General features: G+C 34.9%; 1 protein-coding gene across 2 annotated transcripts in view; it reads left to right on the top strand.

Moving 5' to 3' along the window:
- The window catches only part of COPS4 (COP9 signalosome subunit 4), a 41,184-nt gene that overhangs the window by 16,202 nt on the left and 12,206 nt on the right, over positions 1-12,776 (top strand). For both annotated transcript variants that reach the window (XM_025922442.2, XM_025922441.2), the window contains exons 3-7: positions 219-370; positions 1,325-1,428; positions 5,797-5,950; positions 6,116-6,266; positions 10,155-10,325. In XM_025922442.2, coding sequence (XP_025778227.1) covers positions 219-370; positions 1,325-1,428; positions 5,797-5,950; positions 6,116-6,266; positions 10,155-10,325 — 732 coding nt within the window. The remainder of the gene's footprint in view (positions 1-218; positions 371-1,324; positions 1,429-5,796; positions 5,951-6,115; positions 6,267-10,154; positions 10,326-12,776) is intronic.

The raw sequence follows: 12,776 nt of genomic DNA, 5'->3' as shown, positions 1-12,776 counted from the left end.
AGTATTTAATGGTGTAGTCATTATATAATCAAATAATTCTGCATAAGGAAAACCGATTCTGTTATATAAGATGATACGCGTTTGGAAATCCCCGAATAATACATTGAGGGTTGTACTAATATATATTGTTTTTAATAATAGTTTTAGGTAAAAATTGATGGCTTAATGAAAATTTGTAAGTTATTCATATTTTTTTGTCTCTCTTTTTTTTTGACAAGTGGTGAATGAGAATGTCAGTCTCGTGATCTCTCGACAGTTGCTGACTGATTTCTGTACACATCTCCCTAACCTGCCTGATAGCACAGCCAAAGAAATCTATCATTTCACCTTGGAAAAGATCCAGCCTAGAGTCATTTCATTTGAGGAGCAGGTAAAAATCTATAATAGTGAGTTTTGAACATGAGATAGCAGTAATTATTTTGAGAGATATTATTACATTTTTAAAGGAGGTGATCATCCAATTTTATTTTTGACAAAACAGTGTGCCAAACAGCATGTTACAGTGTAAAAACTCCAGGATGTTGTAACTCCAGCTGACATTTGCTCAGATATTACAATTTGATTTATGAATCAAATATTATTCTTTAGACAATTTTTAAAAATCAGTAAAATTGCAGACTCTGAGTGGCAGAGCCAGGATTCAGTTCTAGATCTTTGGTCTTTGGAACTTTAGGCTTAGTCACTAACTGCCTTCCAAGTTTAGAAATGAGCATATTAATTTCCACAGTGAGGAGACTAGCTTGCACAGCATGCAGGTTCTTTGTTTTTAAAGAGGAGGGATAGGTGGTGAGTAGTCTGTAGTGGCCAGGCCAAGTCTGAACAGCTTAACTATATTCTTTGGTGAATAGGGTCTCAGGGGTCAATGGCCTTAAACAGATTAAAAACCCTGGGACCACAGTTCAGAGAAGAATAAGTTATTCTATCCTCATTTCTGTTGGGAATAAAAACAGATTGTAAAAGTAAAAACTAATACAAGTTAAAAAAAGAAAAAGTCAGTAAAATTGTTAATAAGGCAGAAAACTTAGGAAAACACCAGTGTTATATATGCAGTTAACATAAACATAAAACTTAATATTTAAATTAAATTATTGCCATAATCCACATTGCAAAAATGTGTTAATTTCAGTTCAGTATTTTGATATTCCATGAATTCAGAATTCATTAAAAAAAATTTGGGGTGGTCTAGATAAATTTGCGCTATTTACTTGCTATCTTAGAATGTTGAATGAAAACATTATCACAATAGATAAACTTACCATCCATTTATTTTAATTAGTTACTAATGTCAGTTGAAATAATTTAAAATGTCTACCTACTATTTCAGGTTGCTTCCATAAGACAGCATCTTGCATCCATATATGAAAAAGAAGAAGATTGGAGAAATGCAGCCCAAGTGTTGGTGGGAATTCCTTTGGAAACAGGACAAAAGTATAGTAAATAGTGGATATTGGATGGAGATGTATATAGGATATGTATCGTTGTTCATTTGTGGGTTTTTTGGTTTTTTTTTTTTTACATTCTAGTGCAAGCAACATCATAAACAAGTTAATAAGTAAATAAATTCTGTAGTATGTTAGGTGTTAAGTGCCAGGGAGAAAAGTAAAGGGAAAGTAGGGAGCAGGTTGTATCATTAAACAGGATGATTGGAGTAGTAGAGTGGTCCAGATATACCTTCTCAGACACTTGAAGGAAGTAGTCATGAGTTTAGGGAAGATTATAAGTAGATCCTCTTAGAGAGAAAGGCTAGTGTAAAGGCCCTAAGATGAGAGCATACCTGGAGTGTTTTCAGAAGATCAAGGAGACCAGTATGGGTGGAATGGAGTAAGCCAAGAGAAGGTGGGGGGGCTGAGATCAGAGAGTACTGGGGACCAGATTATATAGGTTCTTGTAAGTCATTGTAAGGCCTTTGTCTTTTCTGTAAGTGAAATGAAGGGAAACCATTGGAGGATTTTGTGTGGAAGAGTGACATGATCTGACTTCTATTTTTAAAAATCATTCTGGGGGCACCTGGGTGGTTCAGTTGGTTAAGCGTCTGACTCTTGATCTCAGCTCAGTCTTAATCTCAGGGCTCAAGCCCCGCATTGGGCTCTGTGCTGGGCATGAAGCCTACTTTAAAAAAATCATTCTGAGTACTTGGTTGAGAATAGCTGTAGGCAAGTAATGATAGAAGTAAGGACATGAGTGAAGAGGCTTATGTATTACTGCAGATAAGATGGAGATTGTGAGAAATGTTGGATCCTGGATATGTTTTTAAGGTAGAGCTAAGGATTTTCTGGTAGCTTACATATGGAGTATGAGAAAAGGAGCCATGATAAATCCTGGTTTTGGTCTGAACAACTAGAAAGATGGAGTTGTCGTCTCCTGCATGGTAAAGAATAGGTTTTGAGGGAAGAGCAGGAATTCCATTTTGGACATGTGATAACTAAGTGGAAATATCTAGTAGGGAGTTGAATATACTAAAAGAGAGATATGGGCTAGAGATATACATTTGGAAGTCACTGATATATATAGAGAGATGGAATTTAAAGGCATTAGATTGGATGAGATCCCCAAGAGAGGGAATATAGATAGAGGAGAGGACTGAGTACTAAGGCCTGGAACTCTCCAACACTAAGAGGTGAGGGGCAGGAAGAAGATAGATCAAATGAGGATTGAGAAGAAAACCAGAAGAGTGTGGAATATGGCAGCCTAAAAGCCAAATGAGGAGAATGTATCAAGAAGGAGCAAGTGATCTGCTATGGTGTTGATAGGTCAATTAAGCCGAGGAGTGAGGGTTAACCATTGGAGTTAGTAAAATGGAGGTCACTGGGGCCCTTGACAAAAGCTGTTTTGGTGAAATGGTAAGAATGAAGAAGCCTGACTGGAATGGTTTAAGAGAGAATGGGAAGAGAAAAGTTGGAAATGGTATGTATGGGCAGCTCTTTGCAGAAGTTTTCACAAAAAGAAAGAAATCTGGTAGAAGCAGCAGAGGTTAGGTTAAGAGATTATTTTTTCTTTAATGATTTTTCCTTTAATTTTTTAGAAAGCAAAAATATAATATGGGAGGGTAGAGAAGAGGATTCTTGCAGGAGCAGACAGGAGGGGAAGGAATCTAGTGGAGAGAGTTTTTAGACAGGGGCATGGATAGTTGATCTATGGTTGAGTTTCTCAGCCCAGGCACTGTTGGCATTTAGATGGAATAATTCTTTGTCATGGGTTGCAAGATGCTCAACAGCATCCCAGACCTCTACTCACCAGATGCCAGTAGCATCACCGCCCCTAGTTGTGATAGTCAAAATGTCTGTCGACATTGAGACATGTTCCCTGATGGGCAGAACAGTGCCCAGTGATCTACAGTAACAGCTAGGAATACAGAGTATGTGATATTGATATTAGCAATGTGGTGGTGGCATTTGTGCAGGTATTCTTTGATTGCTCTGGTATTCTTAATGAAGTCAGAATCAGTCATCAGTGGGAAGTGTAGACCGGGTTGGGAGTGTCGAAGTTGAGGGAAGGCAGGAATATGAGAAAAAATTTTCTAGGAGAGTGAGACAGTGAATGGAGTAGGAATATATAATATACTTGGTAGCATAAAGGGCTCATTTGAAGGTTGTAGTGATTGAAATGAGGTCATTCAGATTGGTTAGGTGTTTTCTCCATCAGAGTTCAGCTATATGGGTGCAGGAAAGGAGTAGGCAAACTTAGGTTTAACCAGAGTTACGATTTTGGCCAAGTGTGACAGCAAAAGTGGGACAAGGGAGATGAATGCACATTCAAATCAATAATTACAATGATTCACCATAGGGCTTAAGCTAGTTAGGAGTTAAGTGAGGCCATCAAGGGGAAAAAGAGGTAACAATGTAATAAGATCAGTGGTTTGGAGGTCACAGTGAGTTCAGTGGGTTGTTGGATTTGAGATGCTAGAAGTGAGATGGAGAAACAATTAGAAAAAATTAAGATGATAGGTTGTAACTTTTATTCAGTTAATCTTAACTTTTTGTTAAGTATTTTTAAAAACATCTATAGTGCTTTATGAAACATTCCTCCGACGATGTATATTGTACAAGGAAGAAGACAGATGTGAGATTCTTGGTTACACTTTTTAAACACACTTCCCCTCTCAGTAACCAACTGTGAATGACTTAAAAATGTTTCATCTGCTTCTCTACTTTTTTTTACCAGGGAAATGAGGGATTCTTTTTTGGTCTTCATTAATATTTATGAAGGATGATAAGGCAGACACTACTTCAGGCATCTTGGCTTTTCTGCATTACTTATGAAATTATTAGGCAGTGATGCTCCTTGAAAAAGCAACCAGTTTATGAAAATGGTTTTGTTATGTAGATACTGAATTTTGCTTTCCAAGGCCTCTTGTTAATTTGAGTTTTTTTCTTTGATAGTTTGAAAAGGCTAGGCTTATTGGCTTTGGTCTTACTCTGTCTGGAGTATTTTCTTCCTAGTACAGGGCAATTGATTTATTTTCACTGGTAGTTGAAATAAATATAAAATTAGATACTGTTCTTTGCAGTGATGGGATTTATCATTTTGGTAGTCCTATAGCATTATCTTTGTGAGGATATCAGAGAACTGAAAAATTTAGCCATTGTTTTTTTTAATTTAGAAGTTTTCTAAACAAATTAACCTAAAAGTGATTAAAAGTAAAATCTGGATAACGGTTGAGAACTCGTTTCTTTAAACTATGATTTCATTCTGATAATTAAAGTAATACATTTAATAGATACACTTGGCATAAAATTGGAAAATTGAAAAAAGTATAGTGCTATGTATAGCAGTTTGTGTAAATTTGAGTTGTGAAAGGAAACAGTGTAGTGCCAAATGTCGGTAATATATGACTTGTGGAAAAAATTCGAATTTGCATAAAAAAAATTTAAAAAGTAAAGAATTAATTTCAGAGTTGGGCCATGTAAATTGTAAACTCAGTTCTTGCCACATGGTGGCATCACTTTGCTGGCAATCATTTTTCTCTAAGGCTTAATCGTGAATTATGTGAGTTTTGAATTAGGTGAGGTGTTCAGTTGTGCATTTCTTGCATAAAATGTGGCTACTGGGATAAAGAAGAAAATGAAAACCACCTGGAATCTCAGTGCCTAGAAATAATTGCTATTACCGTCTTCATACATATGTATAGAAATACTTTCTAATGGTGTCTTCCATGCTCTTATCCTATTTTTTGTCTTAGCAAAAACACATGATGACTATTTTCACATAGTAATGATTATAATAACTATATTATTATACCATCTTTATGTACCACAATTTAATTGATTATTAAAAATATTTTAATAGGTGATTTCTAATTTTTTTCTCTTACACGTATTTATGAGTAGCTTTACAAATGAATATTCCTTGTACATATGTGTGCACATCCCTTATTATTTTCTTGCGATTTGTTTTCTAGAAATAAAATATAGTAGATAAGGAATATATGCATTTTAAAAGATTCAAAGAATGATTGGAGAATATATTGCCAAATGGTTTTCCAGGATGGTTGTACTAATAGCCCCAGCACCAGTATATGGTATACCCCTAAACTGGGCATTTTTTCTTTTAAGTTCTTTGACTGTGAGATTATTTGAGGACTAAAGGAAACTAAAATACAATGGAGCAATCATGATGATAAAATAAAAATTCAATAACATTTATTTTGGAAGTATTGTTTTAGATTTTTCTCTAATGCACTAAAAATTTGATATGCTTATATTAACAGCATGTATGGAGGAAAAATACATTTTTTACCACTCCTAAAAATTTTCTTGATAAAATATTTAGTCATTATATTTTTCTGTTATATCGTAGGCAGTACAATGTAGATTATAAGTTGGAGACTTACCTGAAGATTGCTAGGCTATATCTGGAGGATGATGACCCAGTCCAGGCAGAGGCTTACATAAATCGAGCATCATTGCTTCAAAATGAATCAACCAATGAACAGTTACAGATACATTATAAGGTAACAGATGAGTTGATTCGGAATTAATTTTGTATTGGAGAGTCCTACTATACTGAGATATTCCAGATATCTGATAAATGGTGTTATGTATTAGAAATACTCTCTTTTATTTTTTGCTTTGATTTTTAATTTTTCCCCCTAATTGAAACATTTTCCCCTCTGTAGGTATGCTATGCACGTGTTCTTGATTATAGAAGAAAATTCATTGAAGCTGCACAAAGGTACAATGAGCTCTCCTACAAGACAATAGTGCACGAAAGTGAAAGACTAGAGGCCTTAAAACATGCTTTGCACTGTACCATCTTAGCATCAGCAGGTAAACATGTAATTTGTGCTTTCATAAACAGTTCTCTTTGCTTAATAATTTCAGGTTTGTTACTATTGGAGGATTTAGTAAGGAATTATTTATTCTTCAAGGGGAGGTCTTATTACTACCATTATGGTAAATTTAGTTTAAACACTTTAAACAGTTAAAAACAGCAATAAAATAGATTGTTAACTTCAAAAGTTTTTAAATATGTATCAGTCTATTACCTACATGTGTTAGGAGTAATTAAGAGAGATAATATGGAGTTTAGTTTGCCTAATAGATAACTTAAAAATGAATAACAAAATTATGTGAGAATTACATAAAGAGAAGTTAAAATTAAAATCTAGAGATTGATGATAATTAACACACTGCTTTTGAGATCTTTTTTAACCTTCAAGCCTTAGTTTCAGATCTCACATTTATCCTTTTCTTTGGTAAATGTGAAAAATATTCTTTGTTCTCTTTTACTAAATTATAGCATGTACATCACTCAACTTACAAAGCAGAAAGGGCATTGAGGAGAAATGCTGGTAATTCTAAACTGGCTTTTCTAAATCATTTTTAGAATGTCTATTCTTGATCTGTGTTTGGTTGAGAGCCTAATGACGTGTTCACACTACACATTTCATTCTTTATGAAGCAGTGATCTTATTTATTACATTTTTGTTACTGAAAAGGCAATACATAACGTGGTACTGCTTCCAGTTCTAACGAGCTTTTACCAATTACTTGTATTTCCTTCAATGTAAAAGTGTCTGTGTCCCCCCCCACCTTTTTTTTTATATAAACGGTAGCATGATATACACACTTTTGCCACCTGTTTTTTTCCTGTACGTATATATCAGTGATCTTTATATGTCAATACATATCTCTCATTCTTTTTGATCTTCTATTGTTTGGCTTTATCATAATTTATTTAGTCAGTTACAAACAGTGCTATAGTGATTGTGCACATATATGAATATATATATAGGTTAAATTCTTGAGTCCCAGGGTATATACCTTTAAACTTTGGGGGCGCCTGGGTGGCGCAGTCGGTTAAGCGTCCGACTTCAGCCAGGTCACGATCTCGCGGTCCGTGAGTTCGAGCCCCGCGTCGGGCTCTGGGCTGATGGCTCAGAGCCTGGAGCCTGTTTCCGATTCTGTGTCTCCCTCTCTCTCTCTGCCCCTCCCCCGTTCATGCTCTGTCTCTCTCTGTCCCAAAAATAGAACGTTGAAAAAAAAAAAAAATTAAACTTTGGATAGAAAATATATACTGCCCTTTAGTGTTACCTTCCAGGCAACAGTGTCCATACAGACCTGATTTCTCACACCTGTATTACCAAATGTTTTCATCTTTGCTAATGGATGAAAAGGTAGTATTTCACTCCAGTTTTAATTTGCATTTCATTTACTAGGAATGCTCTTGAGCATCTTTTCATATGTTAAGAAAAATCATTATTGAAAAACCTGTATTTTTTTGAATGAATTATCTGTTTATGTTTATTAGCCAGGCTTTGAGTTTTTATCTTGGTGACTTATGAAAGCGCCTCATGTATATAAGAAATTTAACAATTTTTTTCCCAATTTGTTGTCTCATTTTTGGTTTTGTCTATGAAATTTTTGCCATGCAGAAACTCTTTATTTTTATACGGTTAAATATATTAATCTCTTTTTTTTTTATGGACTTTGGGTTTTGTTTACTTGCTTAGAAAGGTCTTTCCTATTCTGAAATTAGGTATTTTAAATTCCCACATGTTTTCTTTCAGTACCTTAGTTTCCCACATCCTCAGATTCTGGTCTCAGAACCCCTTTACACTGAAAAATTGAGAACCCTTTCCTTTGCTTATGTAGGTTATATCTATTGATACTATATTAGCAATTGAGATAATAAATTTAAAAAATAATAATTCATTTAAAAGTAGCAATCATAAGTCCATTACATATAAATAAAAAGTGACATTTTTATCAAATAACTATATTTTCTAAAGTAAAAAAAGTTAAGAGAATAGGTTGTTTTTACATCTTTTCAAATCCTATCAGTGTCTATCTTAACAGACAAAAACTGAATTTTTTTTTAAGCTGAATTCTTAAAAGTACTTCTGTATTCAGCCTGCTTTGATATGTTGTTTTAAAGGAAGTATATGAAGAAAATCCAGCTCACAGTGTGTAATTGGAAAAAGGAGGCATGTTGATGACTTTTTCAGATAATTGTGATATTCTTTCATGCTACACTTAACTTGACCAGTGGTATAGTTTCTTATAGGTTAGTGGCAGTGTGGCATCTGAAACCGTATCAATGAACTTTTTGCACCTTGTTAATGTTAAAGTCTTGGTCTGTCTTGCGCTTGAATGGATCCTTTACTCCATTTTGTATCATTATGTTTGGTTGTTTGGATACTATTGGTTCACTGAGTTATGCAATCCAAATATTGACATACTTTATTATACAACATATAAAAATTACATTTGAATATATTACACCTGATCTTTTCAGAAGAACCTTTAACTATTGGAAAGCTGTCAAGCTCATGGTGGCAGATAGAAGTTCTCTAAAATTCTGATTGTTTCTTAAAAATTCTAATTTTATCAGCGACAACAAATACTGTTGGTTGGACTTGATAGGCTTGCTTTGTTCATTTTTTTAAAAATATCTACCAAATACCCAAGTCTGAAAACCCATCATTTTGTCTGTTAGTCATTGTCTTACGTAAATGGTGTTCAGCTTGCAGGGTTTCCTTGGGACAACCATTGTTCTTCGGTTTGCAGCAGAAATGCTTTACGTGCATTTCCCATTTTGTTGCACAGAATATTAAAAAGATGTGTTCTCATGTCGGTACTTAATAAAAATAACTCCTTTCTGCTGCAAGCTGTCTTTTGTTTTGACTGTTGAGTGTGTGGCACAATACAGTTCGTTGCCAGTGCCACAGCCTTGATTTGTGCGGTGGTGCCAGCTGTTTTAGCCGCCATTGCTTTCGCACCAGCAGTGTAAGTGCCAACACAGTGAAAAACATAAAGGATGTTTTTATACTATTATAAAATAGCATTGGCTCACCGACTGATCCCTTGAAGGGTCTTGGAGACCCCCTTTGAGAATTGCTGCTTTAGGCTTTCATATTTTACTTTGATGCTTCCTTCTAGGCACTATCTCCAACCGCCACCCCCCCACCCCCTGCCCCAGATTAATCACTAATTTAGATTAATGTTGCCTATTTCTCACTTCAATTTACCTGCAAGTCTCAATCCGTTTGGATTTATTTTGGTGTAGGGAATGAGATAGGGAATTACCCTTTTTTTTGTCTAAATGGCTATTTGACCTAGTATCTTTTATTAAGTAATCTTTTTCCCCTATTGATTTAGCACATTACAGATTTCTAAATCTAGTATTCTGTTCCGTTAATTAGCCTATTTATGGATATACTAGTACTATGCTACTGGCATTATCATAGTATTATTGATTTTATTTTATTGATTATTGTTTTATTATCTGGCAGGGCTATTCCCCCTTCATGACTTTTTTTTCCTAAATTTTCTTAGCTGTTTGTTATATTTGCTTTCTTTCGTTGTAGGCCATCGTGACACTCCCTCCTTATGTATCATCATGAACAATGATGAATTGACAATATATATTAAATATAACCGACAATATATATTAAATAAAGTACCTTTAACAGAGTAACATAAAGCAAGGTTACATATTGATCAGTTGACAAAAACAGTGTGTCCAGAGGCTCATAGGAGCCTAATCCTGTATTTCCCCTAGAAGTAGGAATTGGCAACAACTTTGTAGAACATAACTGCCACAAATCCCGAGAATTGGCTGTATATTTTAGTAGGCAAGAATGAAGTCATAACATAGTTTTTTATTGGGGAAATAGATTGTGAGAGTATTTGATGCTCATTTGTTTCCCTTAGGACAGCAGCGTTCTCGGATGCTAGCTACCCTTTTTAAGGATGAAAGATGCCAGCAACTTGCTGCTTATGGGATCCTAGAGAAAATGTACCTAGACAGAATCATCAGAGGAAATCAGCTTCAAGAATTTGCTGCCATGCTGATGCCTCACCAAAAAGCAACTACAGCTGATGGTAATGATCATGTCTTATAAATATGTGGGAGCAAATATTTAGGTACACTCTAGTGAAAAGTGTGTTAAATTTGAAGCATCTTGATATCTTTCTATAATATTTTTATCCAACATTTGATGACCAAAAAAGGAATATTACATTGACTGAAGATGAGTATAATATACAAATATGGGTTTGAATTATAAAAGTAGCCCTATTGGAAAACATATTGTAGAATAATGCATTTTTGGAAACTGTAAGGGCAGAATTATAGACCTGGTTTTTTAAAAACTCAAACCCTTCGATAAGTACCTTAATTAATCTTAAGCATCAGTTTGTAACAGAGTATAATTATCCAGTCCTATTTTAGATAGAGCAAAATTTGGCACAGTAACTTGCCTAAGGTTAATCAGGGTGAACGTTTTGCCTGTAAGAATAGAACTTGGTGTCGTGTTTCCTAGTTCAAGGATGTATTTGCTTATGTCAGGCTACCTGTTCCAGAAAAGAAGTTTTTAATAAGTTGTCTGCTTATAGCATCAGTTACTTTGTGTACATTTGTCTACAGAGGTTTTAAAGAAGCTTATAACAGTAACATACATAATAATAAAAGTAAACACATAGACCATCAGAAACATGAAAAAGGTCAAGATAAACATACAGATCTGTTAGACTCACTTCCTTGGATTCAGTGTCATCCTATACCAAAGAGAATTTATCTATAAAGAGTCATTTATGCAGGGGTTTGCTAAAAGGTATTCACTTCACTCAGTCTTACTGGCTGGAGTTAAACCAGACCGCTGAAGGGATTATAGTGACTTCCTGTGGAATTTCTTTCATTTAATTTGTACTTTAAGAAGCAAACTAATTGAGGGGGGCCTGGGTGGCTCAGTTGGTTAAGCATCTGACTCTTAGTTTTGGCTCAGGTCGTGATCACACAGTTTGTGAGGTCGAGCCCCACATCAGGCTCTGCGACAGTGTGGAGCCTGCTGTCTCCCTCTCTCTGCCCCTTCCCCACTCACTCTCTGTCCTTCTCTCTCTTAAAAGTAAATAAACATGAAAAAAATAAAAATAAAAAAATCAAGAAGCAAACTAGTTGATCCTCATCTTTCTTTCTAAAGGAGGTGTTTTTTTTTTTTTTTTTCTATAGGATATTTGTTATGCAGATCCTCAGGAAAAATTCCTTCACAATCTTAGAGTTAGTTGTGATTCTCCTGAACAGTTAGTTTTTATCTTATTAAACAAACTATAAACTGTTTTTTTTTTTTTTTTTATCTTGGCTGCTAGAAACCTTGTGAAATTTGTAACCCAACTGTAAATAGTGTGTGTGTATGTATGTTGATTGTTGCTACTTTTAAATTCTCTTATCTTCTGTGTATTCTTCTGAGCAGCTTTAAATTCTTTTTGCAAGAAGGTGTCTGACAAACTAGATAAAAGATAGATAAAAAGAAAAAGTTTCCAGAATTGATATAGTCAAGCCTCAGATTTGACTTTGAGTTTCTGGCCATGAAAAAAAAATGTGAAAAGAATGTAATCACATAATTCTTTCCTAAAAAGAAAGAGACTCACTAGGACCTCTGAGGATGCAAATGATTCTCAGATTTCTCATGTGGGACTATATAGAGAGGACAGGTGTTTTGTTATCTTCTTCCATTTTAGACCTTATTGCTTTCCTTATTTATTTCTTTTGGGCATTTTTGTTTAATATTTTTGTTTAATGTTTATTTTTGAGAGAGAGAGAGACAGTGTATGAGTGGGGGAGGGGCAGAGAGAGAGAGAGAGAGAGAGGGAGACACAGAATCTGAAGCAGGCTCCAGGCTCCAGGCTGTCAGCACAGAGCCCGATGTGGGGCTTGAACTCCCAAACTGTGAAATCATGACCTGAGCTGAAGTCGGACACTTAACTGACTGAGCCACCCAAGCACTCATGGACATTTTTATCTACTGGCATTACAACCATACATTAGCAATCTTGAGGCTTTTTTTTTTTTTTTCATTACAATTAATTGTTTTTTGGTATATTCCTGGAGTTGTATAACATTACTACTAATCTCCTTTCTGCTCAATAGATTTGCCTGTGTTGGGCATTTTATGTAAATGGAATCACACAATATGTAGCCTTTTGTGATTGACTTTTCACTTGGCAAAATGTTTATCCATGTTGTAGCATTTATCAGTACTTTATTCCTTTTTATTGCCAAATAGTATTCTGTTATATGGATATACCACATTTTATTTCTTCATTAGTTGCTGGAAATTTAGGTTATTTTTACTTTGGGGCTATTAATAATGGTGCTATGAACATTCTTGTACAAGTTTTTGTATGGACACAGGTTTTTAATTCTTCTGGTTATACACCTAGGACTGGAATGACTGGGTCGTATGATAACTCTGTGTTTAGTCTTTTGAAAAGTTGCCAGACTGCTTTCAAAATAGCTGTTCCTTTTTATATTCCTGCCAGCTGTGTGTGAGGGTT

Source organism: Puma concolor, chromosome B1, assembly GCF_028749965.1.
Source record: "Puma concolor isolate L17-30 chromosome B1, mPumCon1.1.hap2, whole genome shotgun sequence".
NCBI lineage: Eukaryota > Metazoa > Chordata > Mammalia > Carnivora > Felidae > Puma > Puma concolor.
The sequence above is the reverse complement of the archived record's forward strand: the minus strand, read 5'-3'. Positions and strand labels throughout refer to the sequence as shown.